The sequence below is a fragment of the Anopheles maculipalpis genome, chromosome 2RL (genome assembly GCF_943734695.1).
Source record: "Anopheles maculipalpis chromosome 2RL, idAnoMacuDA_375_x, whole genome shotgun sequence".
NCBI lineage: Eukaryota > Metazoa > Arthropoda > Insecta > Diptera > Culicidae > Anopheles > Anopheles maculipalpis.
The window spans coordinates 52,650,010-52,661,870 of NC_064871.1; the positions used below are offsets into that span (position 1 = coordinate 52,650,010).

Here is an 11,861-nt window from a genome sequence, read left to right on the forward strand (position 1 = left end):
TCACAGATGACACAATTTGACTAATTTTGTATAACTATGAAGATAAAACCATTTAAGATGCTTCATAGATTCAATGCAATGTTCGGTCCCTGCATTTACAAAAAATCACATTCAACAAAACTATTGACTTGCCTACCCAGTTGGTCATTTAACAAGTTATCTGGAGCTTTCGCCATGGCAGTCGTAACAATACAAGTACGATTTTTTCAGCACCTCCAGGCCCTTGGCTATTAGTTGCTATACCGTCTTGACTTTATAATGACGATGACTTCTCATACTGAGTTATTGTCCCAAGGGAGCTGTCGCATTCATAGATGGAAAAGTTTTTTTTTGCCAAAAAACAGTCCATTCACTCCATAATTTTCTTCATTATTTCCTCTGAATCTGAATTATGAGTCAAACGTTTGTTATTTTGTTATTTTGTTATTTTATTTGTTGAATTCAACGAACCATATGTGCGCCCTTGGAACGACTTTTTTTACGTTTATATTTATAGTTAACATTTACTGTTTTATAATCAACAAGTGATGGGCCGCTCTGTACTTATACAAATAAGGAACGCAGAGCGCGACAGGTCTGGTTCAAAACGATCACACACGGCGTTGAATTCGCGGCACATGACGAGGAACGGTACAGAGGCATCAAAACGAGTACGACGTTCCCCTACGTCAAGAAGTGATCTAGCACGGGGCGATCCGGGATGTAAATGTTGATTACAGAGAAAAGCGCCGATGAGTCGTCGCGATTGTCAATTAGAACTGCGACAAATAGTCTCTGCGCGTTACAATTCCGCTGTTTCAGCGACTCCAGGCCAAGTAACGCGCAACGTCCATTGTAGTCCAGCTGGACACTCCAATGAATTCCAGGCGAGCCAACGAGCGTGCCGATATGGGCCACCACACCACGGATGAATATTCCACTACGGACCGAACTAAGGAGCAGTACAGCAACTTAACGGCAATCGGGTCGATAAGATCGCGCGCAATCTTCTTCAGAATGCCAACTAGCTGATTGCCCTTACCGACGATGTGCTCTAGCTGGTCATGGAAACTCAACTAATCGCCAGGAGCACTCCTAGATCTCTGACGCAGCTTTTACGGACAAGGGCAGTGTCGTTAATGATATACGTACAGATTAAGGGATTACGCTTTCTGGCAAACGTAACCACAACGCATTTGTCAACGAATATCTCCAAGCCATTCGTACAGCACCAGGACTGGAATATTACGAAGAGAACCGGACCAAGGATGCTCCCTTGTGACACTCCTGAAGACCCGTTGATCCTTCGAGAGGTTTGGACCCTCATCTTCACACGATACGAACGGTTGGTGAGGTAGGACCGCATCCAGTTCAGCATTTGTCCCGGAAGGCCAAGAACCTGAAGCTTGGCGAGCAGCAACGAATGCGTAACACTGTCAAAAGCTGTCTTGATGTCCGTATAAATCGCATCGATTTGAAGGCCTGCATCGATGGTCTTGTGGCAGGTGCTGATAAACTCAACCAGATTGGTAGAAGTCGAACGCTTGGGGACGAACCCGTGCTGAGCGGTGCTGAGGTAGTTTGAGGCAGCAGCAAGAAGATGCTCGTACATGAGCATTGCTTGCTTCGAAAAATTTGCAACAATATACATATAATATACAATATTACTATAACAATATTACTAATCAGTTTCTGCTTCATTTGTTGGGTCGTAAAACACTATTTTTAACAGTATTCAAGTGGTTCAACCTGTATGCTGGTTGGGACCGAACCGTAGTGAACGAAACTTTCGTTCGCTAGCGGCTGATAGATGGCGCTGTGAACATGCTGCGCGAACGGCTACATTCACGACTGTTAGTACAAGAAGGCAAGTAGATTAGGAGTAGGTTCGTAAAATGATTGGCGTTTTTCTTAAAATGAAAAGATTTTTTATCCAAATATAGGTATGAAATTAGAAACATTGTCGCGTCGGAATGGAAAGAGTAAGGAAACAGAATATTATTAACGTTATTAACGTTATTCTGAACGAATGGTATAAGTATTATAAGCATCTCTCCTGAAGCTAATCTGTGATGGAACTAACCTAACTAACTAAACACCTGTTCGATCTGATCTCCTGAGCGTTCAATTCTCTTATTTTGCTTTCTCCTCTGTCGTCATTGTTGTGCAAAACCAGTCTATGTTGCTTTTAACCCCCTCAACACTCACACATGTAAGCAAGTGCCTATGGTCACGGCACGCACGCAAGACAGATCAGCATAAAACGATTCAGCATCTTCCAACAACCAGCCGTCAGTGAAAGTCACAAATACCATAAAACTGATATTCCGAATAATGGGTAGGAAAGAGATGCCGGCAGGTCTAATAGAATCAGGCGAGCTACGCAGATCGGCGGACGTCAGAAATTTTTTGGGAATATATTCCATTCCGTCCACACACGTCGATCCCGTTAGTCTGCAACTATCCGCGACCTTAAAATATGCCGTGAATTGGTAGACGGCGTCTCGGTTTTAGTGAACGCTTGAATCTGAGAACCGAGAGACGGGTTTACGCTAGTGCCGATAGTCGGCGTGCGAAAGAGTTTGATCAAATTGTGATAGTATTTTTTTTTGTTGCTCATCAAATGTTTTTGTACGGCTGGTAATAAGATTAAACGTTAAATACACTTTAAAAGTCACAGTACTTTTAAAAACATTCATCAAACTCAGCTATGAATTACCCGTATATTGTGTGCGTGATCGTTTGCTTGCTGTCTATCAGTGGTATATGTGGCTTACGAACTCAGGATGCTCTACGATACGAAGTTCGGACATTACCAACCATACTGAAGGATTTTCCAACGGAAGAGTCGGAACCGGAAGAGGAACGGATAATTAACTTTGTTACGGTGCGTCCGGAATACTTTGAAATAAATCGTGCCCGACCAATTATCGACTGGATTACGGGCGTCATCGGTGCTCCAGTTTTTGCAGGCGATTCGTCGGTTCCGTCGCAAAATTGTACACCATGCAGTAAGTAAGAATAGAAACTTCCTTTGCTTGTCCAAAGCTGCACCGGTCGCTCGATGCACATCCTCGAAAGAAAGGCTTGACTTGAAGTTTTTCGATAGTTAATAAAAATGCCCAAATTTTCAGCTGAACAGCTGAATACATAGTTTAACATAGCCAATAAACTTTCTCATAATGCCAGAGAGCTGCGCTGGCGGTTTGTATAGGTTCAAGTAATGCTAGTAAGTACAATTTTCTGTAACAGATGAGTATAGAATCGAAGCAAAAAGTATTATTCTAGAATTCAACAGTCCTCAAAAAAACTGAAGATTTCTAACTGGATGTCCATAGTTGACAAAATTATAACTATAACTTTTATTACTTTAACTAATTTTTATCTTAAAATCCCTTTCCCAAAATCAATTACAAAATCACTTCAATATTTGATGCTTAATTAGTCAAACATTTCTGAAGATTCCTGTTTCCTGATTTGCACATTCCATCCTAATCGTAATGAAGACATTCTTGACATGTAAGCAGATCTTAGAAAAGAAGACTACTGAAAAAAAGAAGAGTCTTAGAAGAAAAGACCTAGTTCAGCCTAAAACATTTGGATACTCGAAAAAAGGCTTTCCCTCATGGTGGACTTAAATCAAATTTCAATGGCACAAACCATTAAAGCACCCAAACGATCCGTTCCAAATCTATTCCTTACTCTCACAACAGAATGTGGTTCGGTCGAACCAATAGGCGAACGAATAGTTGGTGGCACTTCGGTGGAAGACAACACTTTCTCGTGGATGGCCGCCCTCTACTACGACAATAAGTTTAGCTGCGGTGGTTCCCTGCTTTCGGATCGTTACGTCATCACTGCTGCCCACTGTACAACCAAGCCTGATCGAGCGTTGTTTCGCGTGCAGTTTGGTGTAAATGATCGTAGCAAACCGACCGTAACATCGATCGAGCGTAGTGTCAAGCGTATCCTAACCAACTGGTACAATGTCTTCAATAACAACAACGATATTGCACTGCTGGAGCTTACCTATCCCGTGTCGATCAGTGATCGTGTGATGCCTATATGTTTGCCACAGGCTACGGAAATGTACGAAGGAAGCCGTGGTATAGTAACTGGCTGGGGAAGGACAAAGGCTGGCGGTGGGCTGTCGGGTACGCTGCAGCAAACGGAAGTACCGATCCTAACGAATCGCGAATGCCGCCGGGCGGGTTATTGGGCGTTTCAGATCACGAACCGTATGATCTGTGCCGGGTTTCTGGAGGGTGGCAAAGATTCCTGTCAGGTGAGATGTTTTAGTTGAGCAGGATTAAGACCATATACACAATTTCATATCATTCTCTAATTCATTCGCTTCGCACAGGGTGATAGCGGAGGACCGTTGCAGGTACTGAACCCCAGGTCCAACCAGTACGAAATCGTTGGCGTCGTTTCGTGGGGTCGTGCCTGTGCCCAGAAAAACTTTCCGGGTGTTTACACACGTGTCAGCCAGTATCTGCATTGGATTAATCGTAACATTAAAGATTCGTGTCTATGTAGCTAAGGATCGAGTGTGTGACGCTTGCTCACTGATCCTGTGGCAGACTTGAAAAGGCTTTATTTTTTTAAAGTATCATACATTCTACAAAGTACAACAGCTTGGACGGAATAGATGAATAATGAACAGGCAATCCCTTGGGAAGCGATGTCCGCTAGTTAGTGGAGGATGATTATCAATAAATCGATCGACTACCCACACACACACAACGCTCTGTGTCGCGTGTTTCATCTGAACTGTTACGAATTGTTGCCGAAGGACTTAAAACAGCCTGGCAACGAGAGCGACGACCACAGCGACGAGCATACCGATGGAGCTGACTGCCGATGCGCTAGCTGGAAGATCGAGACATTCGACGGGCTGCGGGCTCAGGTTTTTGCACAGCGCATGACGGAAGCTACGCACGGACAGTTTCTGCAGTTCATCATCGTACGTCTGAAAGAGGAGGGAAAACGTGTTTGTGTTAGGTGATTCCAGTAGATCCATGTTATAACTATGAACTGTTACAAACCTGCTTGAAGGCAACGGTGGGGACACTCTTAAGTGGTGATTGCAGCTTGTTGGTCACATCACCGTATTGCTTCAGCAGCTGGCTACCCTCGGTACTGTTCGCACACTCCATGATGGTTTGCCACTGTTCAATCTTAATCTCATCGGCACAGCGCTTGGTCGGGAACGCGCCATCCTTCAGCTGAGCCCGATGCATCAAACAGTTCACGTACTCCAGCGTAAGATCTTCCTTCGAGATATTGGGCTGGTACGAATTGCCCTGGATGTGCTGAATAGCACACGCGTGCACCTTGTTGCCGTAACATTCATTTTCTCCGTGATGGCACGTGAACATCACATCCGAACCTTGCGTCGTATAGGTGGACTTGCCGAACGGTACCAGATGCAGCTCTAGATTCTTCTTGAAAGCCTTAGCCACGGGGTAAAGTTGATCGTTTACGAACGCGGCACTATCGGGGCAGAGCGACTCGTAGTACACATATACGGGCACCTGCAAGTTGAACAAACATTACACAAACACAACATTAGCATGTGAACCATAGTTTTCGAATGTCGCGTACTATCCATCAATTAAGAAACGGTTTGCAAAATAATAGACACAGAACATGTCCGGCGTACTGTATAGACGTGCGAGTCACGTTCTGTGTCTCGCACGCCGCCGAAAGGTATACATTACTGGAGCCATTTTTGAATTTGAAATAGTGATGCATCGTCTTCTAGGCATTTATAGCAATCGCTTGTACCTTGTATTTTTTGCTCATCTGACGAATAGCGATTCTGCTTCATACACACTTGTTACGCTTCTAATGATGCCGATGACCTTCCGAAGACCTTTGTCGTATACCTTTATAGATTCTATCCAGCGTGTGTGATGTCATTGCCGTGTTTAAGTGTTAACTTCATCAAATACCGGACAGCAATCAATGGACGTTCAAATACCACCCATGAGAATGGCAGACACACATACCGAATGCAAATGCATTATTGGCATTTGTTTTGCACAACAGACTTCAGAATCAATTTTGTCAATCAACAGTTCTACAACTGTGTGATATTAATCTTTAAGTAATTATTATACAAACAACAAGTCAAGCGTAAAACAAACATGCATGTATGAAAGCAACAGCATGCGTGTGGAGAGGATCATTCGTGTAAGGAATAATTTTCTCGTTGGTTTATTACAATTATGAATGACTTGTTCAAACATCGAAATTAGGTCACGATACGAACAGAACCTCACCTTTGCGAGGTAATTTTGTTAAACACATAGCCCCATTTTTCTCCAACCATATCATTCACAAGTAAGGAAGAAAATGGTTTGCATCATTAAAAGGCATTACAGTTGTATCGTAACAGTATTTTAAGATAATTTCTACTAGACTGCATTGGAATCGAAATAATATTATTGCTGCTAATCGAATAATTATTGCTCCTTAGAGCCGCGGCCCGGCGGTAAAGGATTCAACAGGGCCGGTTTTTATATGACAGGATAGGGGTTCAAATTCCATCCGGACCGATCCCTCTGACCTGTGAGGGCTTGACTATCCAACTAAGTGGTATCAACAAGTCTAGTAAACCGTTTGTTGACCGACGTGACCTAGTACAAGTGGGTCGTTAAGCTAAGAAGAAGTAAGATCCGTCCTAATCATCCAAAGGACCTTGTCGTCTGAAGGACTAGGATGTCAACCAGGTAGAGGACACCTCGTCAAGAGACATTCTCGTTAGAGTAGTTCCCCGTCGTCTGTCTAGGTCTTGTGGTGGAAGCAGTTCAAAACATTAACTGACTCATGTTTTGTGTGTCATTTGAGTCATTCCTACCATTCGAGTCATTCCTATCATTTAAGAATTAATTTTAAAAATTTATTGTTAAAATTGTATGGATAGCATACCTTTCTTCTACTTTTGTTATATAAACCAGTTTACTGTTGGGGAACAATTCACATTTAAGACGTTCCAAGGCCAAGACTACCAGGAAGTGAATTTATAAAAAATGAACATGCTTTTTAGTAATTAACGTACTATAAGCTGCCATTATTGTAATATCAGAGTGATCATGCACCGAAATCCAATACTGTTTAGCTTGCTGCCATAAAACATACAATCACGCAAATGGAAAACATTTCCTTTGCCGTTGCTTGAACAAAAGACCGCTAATGTGTCACATAAATCATTTTATGCGCTTTTTTCCCCCTTATGGTTTAGCCTTGGAATGAGCGGAACTTTCTTGACCTTGGCACAAAACACAGCAAAACAAAACGTTTTCTTTTCTCCCCAATACCTAAAGGCCAACACCTATCGCATCTCACCTGGATCTGGTGTGCTTTACATTGGAAAAGCTTCATCGAATTTTTAAACACGATCAATATACGAAAGGGAGCTTTAAAAATAGTATAAATGAGGTGCTGAACATTTTGCATACACTTGCGCTATTGATTTTGACCAACCGTTGTACGGGGAGGTGTATGCAAATCGTCCAGTAGAATGTTACGCCATGGCATGAAATATAAAAGCTACGTCAGCAACAATAGCAACAATAACAACAACAACATCCAACTACTCTTGCTCGTACTGGGAAAAGCTTTCACATTGCACTGGGTTTTTGGCATACTACTCACTCATTGTCCCACTTTTTTTTGGGTGGAATTTGTATAGGAAGCGCCACTGTATTTCGTAAATTACTCCCAACAACGTCTTCTGGTGCGTTCATGTGCATTAGCAAATCATTCGCGCGTATTTAATCTTTCCGGCGTTCTTTCCCATCAACAACTAGACCACAATTTCTGTTCGCTATCGTTATTTCAACGATTAAAATGCCGGGTTAGTTGGCAGCTCGTTGATATTCGCGGTTCCCTGACGGGACAGGCCCAAGTTTCGTGTCTGTTGGATAAACAAAAATCTACCCATTAGGCATCACAAAAAGATCGTGCCCAAACTACGAAAGGAAGCGAAAGAGAACAAAATTTCCACGCCGCATACACGATGGCGCTTGGTGGCCACACCTTAAACGGGGTTGCACTTGTGTCGCGCGTCGTTGAACCCTCTTTCTCTCTGCTACAAAACGCCTTTTTTTACCAATACCCACACACCCAAGAGGTCACAATAGAGTGCAAAGCCGGGCGCCGCGCCCTTCATCGCAGTCGATCGACGATCACAGCGATCGTGCGAAATAGAAGACGCACACACACACACACACACATACAGAGCACATCATAACACAAGCCGGCTAAACCATACTTACTTTCGATTGTCCATAGCAGGCGACAGCGAAGACGCTTAATAGAAGAACGCTCTTGTACATCTTGAAGCAACAGGTATGCACAGTTGAAGCCCTCAAAACACACGTACACTGCGCACACACACACCCAAAGATCGATCCACGAAAAACGGGTTACGGAATCAAACGATCTTCCCTTTAACGTCCGGGGGTGCGATCTTTCCAGATATGGAAGAGGTAGAAGAAGCAGCAGCAGTTGAATTTACACGAGTCGCGCGTCTGTTCACCTCGCCACGATATTGTGTATCCGGGACAGGCGTTGTCGAGGAAGCGCTTCTTTTCGCTGGAACCGTTGCACACGAACTGAACGATGGCGTTGTTCGCTGTGGGTTGGGAACTCGTTTCAAACTCACATAAAGCGTGCACCGCGGTCGTGTGTCCACAGCATACCAGCTCAATCGATCTGTGCGGTAGAGCGGGTCAGCATATGTGTGTGCTTTTCTCGCTTTCGTACATTCGGTTGGCTCAGCAGCGGCAGCACCTACAGCTCCACGGGATCGTTTACTACGGCATTCTAATGCATAGCAATGTTCTAACTGTACACAGGCAAACAAATACCTATGGTTGAAGGAAATAATATGGTAATAGTTGTTCAACTTTTTTACCAACAAAATATAAAGCTTTTATTGGTGTGAGTGTATTTCTGCAATTGTTTTCATTTTAAACATTTAAGCTCATACTTGTTGTGCTTGATGTTTTGTGTGGTAAGAATGTATTACTCATCATCTGTTTACACATCCAATAATTCATTAGCCTGCAGGTGCCATTCGCCATTTAAACGCAAACATTCCTTCCCAGGTACGGTGAAAAAGCTCTACAATAGACCAGTAATGTCAAACACATTTTGATTCTTGATTATGAATTTCACATTAACAGGGAAAAAAGGAAAACCTCGAAATGGAACTGTAGAAGCGGTCATTTCGATCTTTCGAATTGGGCTTGTTTGCAGTCAAACGCGAGGTCCAAACTTTCAATGACTTATTTATGGCTTATGTATCGATGACTGTAAACTGAGCATCTTAACGTACCTTAAGAATACATCTAACTGAGATCGTAGTTTGTTGTCGATGTCATCTTGAGTGCACTCGTTGCACAGCCTTGTTCAAAGAGCAATTGGCCGAGCCTTTCTAACGATGCATAACAATTGACTGGACCACCTGTGGATTGGCTTGATATCGATAGTTCTAATAATCTTGCTCAGAAATTAGACAATGTTTAGGACATGTTCCTTGCTGCTTTTACTCCAAAACTCAATTGGATCAATTAAGCTTTTACTTCAAAACTTTTTTGGATCAATTGGCAATATGTAAGCACGCGGAGCCCTTATGTTTGACGTCTCTGCTTAGTTCAGTTGAAGGGAACGTATCACGTGTCCGTACTGAAGGCTTTGCTATTGCTGAACAATTCAACAATTGCGTTATCGATAAATGTTAACGCTAGCAGTTTGTAACATTTTAAACACATTCAACTTTTTGCTCCATTGGAATAACGATACACACAAAAAAAGGCCTCTCAGAATCAGAACCGGTATTTGCATAATCAAACTAGCGATGTGAAGCTTTCACGGCAACGTTCAGCTTTCTACCGGGAAGATGGTATTCTTGGTATTATTGAATTGATATTTTTAGCATTCAAACCCAACGCGAAAAAGCACACAACAACAAGAACCGGCGAAAATTTTGAGCAATAAAAAATTCTTCCCGCTTGTGTGATCGTGTGGCGATCGTTCTGTATCTGGTCCTTAGTTCCTGTTTTTTAGAAGATGTTCGGATTGAAACAGGTTTTTTGGGTAGCTAACATTAATCCCAACAGAATCATAATAACGTTTTACATAAATTTGAATAGCAAAGATGATTAAGGCTTGAATGGACTTCTAGCATTTTGGCTATTACTCATAAAGTAGAACTGCTTCTAGCAATGGACTGGCATTGAACGCGTTCTGAGAGAAAAAATATTCTAATTAGCACACGCACGTTAACCACCAACATTTGAATGTATCTGAATAATTTTTACTTTGGTATAGTATTGAACCAAAGTGTTCTTGGGTGCGATATCAACCTATCAGTTCTTCTAAAACAGATGCACGAAAAAATATGATGAAAATATAAACCTATGTGATATGGAGTTTTCTTTTTCCACACAGAGCACAGAGCATTGAACAATTGATAACACAAATTTAACAATTCTTACACTTTTTCTTAAAACTTTTATTTACAAAACATACGGAGCTCCCACCAAAAACATACTTGCTGTTAGTCGCTCAGCACCAAACCTTTGCGCTTAAGGTCAGCTTTAGCCTCTTTAATCTGTTCCATCAGTTCCTTAGCAGCTTCCTCGCAGTTGTTGAAGGTGAAAGTTCGATACAGTACCACGGTGGCAGAAAAGAGCTATGAGTGAAAGAAAAATACTGAACGTGACACCAGTAGCCAGTGGAGTTTTTCTTTCCATTTGCTTACTTACTCCAAAAATTAACACCAGAAATATGGGTGAAAGCTTAATTTCCAGCATGTACTGATCCAACAGTTCATGTTTCACTTGGCGTAGAATAATTGCGAAATATACGCTAAGGAAACAGGCCGCAGCCATAAACCATTCGAACAGTTTCGTCATTGCGCGTCGTACGTCGATGAATTTACAGACCGAGTAGTTGGAATATGGGTCCGATAGCACTTTCCCGGTTTGCTTACCGTAATATTGAAAGGGCCTAAAAAATTTTTGTAAAAAGGAAAAACTTGCATCAGTTTTATGGTTTGCTGAGCTGTGGTGATCTCAACACTTGGTTTATTGTGCTTCTTGCTTCAACATTGGCTAAAGTCTTTTGAGCAAAGAAAAGTGATTTTACCTTTATTCTACTGTTGATCCTCACTAATTCCTAGCACGTTCCTTTACGATGGAATTATCTTGCACTTCTTTTCGTTTCACAGCATGGCACTTGTTTCTAAAAATGCTATTTATTTGGAATGTTTACAATTATTTTGAAGTTAAATAGAAATGCATGCATTAACTACGAGGGCAGAGATGACGACCAGGCGTGCGAATGAAACAGCATGTGCCGGCTCATGTGGTTGTCTCATTCTATGATGCCGTGCTGTCAAAGTACAAAAAATGCTGTCAGTTTGGTTGGTATAATGTCCTTTCCAGTATACCAGTTCAAATTAACTGTTAACTCAACTTATCTGTTGGAGAAACATTTAGAGGCATTATAATAAGATTTTTCTCTTCATTTTTTCACATTGGAGTGAACAAAAAAGCATTTTTTTGAAATATTTAATAAGAACAAATAATAGTTAGCGCGCGGTTTGGTTGTAGAAGCGCTAGCAGCAACGTTAGTCACAAGGAAGCAAGGAGGTTATGGAATCTCATCCAGACCGTTATCTCGTAGCAAGGACTGGCTACCCGGCTTTGTGATATCGATATATTTAGTCACCCTTTACCTAGCCGGCATGACCACATAGGTGGTTTAGTCAAGACAGGCGTCTGCCTTTGTACCCTTTTATTGAACAAAAGCTTGTAGAACTCTCCAAGCTAAGCGCTAAACACTTTTATTAATAACTATCTTGT

The 11,861-nt window shown here is 42.1% G+C and overlaps 4 protein-coding genes across 4 annotated transcripts in view; 1 reads left to right on the forward strand and 3 right to left on the reverse strand.

Moving 5' to 3' along the window:
- LOC126556994 (RNA-binding protein 25) overlaps window positions 1–11,861 on the reverse strand; it is a 121,103-nt gene that overhangs the window by 87,522 nt on the left and 21,720 nt on the right. The gene's annotated exons all lie outside the window — the stretch shown is intronic.
- LOC126558474 (trypsin-7-like) lies at window positions 2,690–4,522 on the forward strand. The gene is made up of 3 exons (XM_050214496.1): window positions 2,690–2,990; window positions 3,693–4,264; window positions 4,343–4,522. The coding sequence occupies exons 1-3, from the start codon at window positions 2,690–2,692 to the stop codon at window positions 4,520–4,522; spliced, it is 1,053 nt and encodes a 350-aa protein (XP_050070453.1).
- LOC126558919 (GILT-like protein 1) overlaps window positions 4,778–11,861 on the reverse strand; it is a 149,413-nt gene continuing 142,329 nt past the window's right edge. The window contains exons 2-4 of the mRNA XM_050215009.1: window positions 8,265–8,341; window positions 5,028–5,516; window positions 4,778–4,951 (exon numbers count right to left, since the gene is read on the reverse strand). Of these exons, the coding sequence (XP_050070966.1) occupies window positions 4,778–4,951; window positions 5,028–5,516; window positions 8,265–8,324 (723 nt within the window). The 5' untranslated portion in view covers window positions 8,325–8,341. The remainder of the gene's footprint in view (window positions 4,952–5,027; window positions 5,517–8,264; window positions 8,342–11,861) is intronic.
- Window positions 10,552–10,927, reverse strand: LOC126559527 (dolichol-phosphate mannosyltransferase subunit 3). Its single transcript, XM_050215696.1, has 2 exons — window positions 10,761–10,927; window positions 10,552–10,687 (listed from the first exon to the last, which is right to left on the reverse strand). Exons 1-2 carry the CDS (start codon window positions 10,908–10,910, stop codon window positions 10,553–10,555), a joined length of 285 nt encoding a protein of 94 aa, XP_050071653.1. The 5' UTR covers window positions 10,911–10,927; the 3' UTR covers window position 10,552.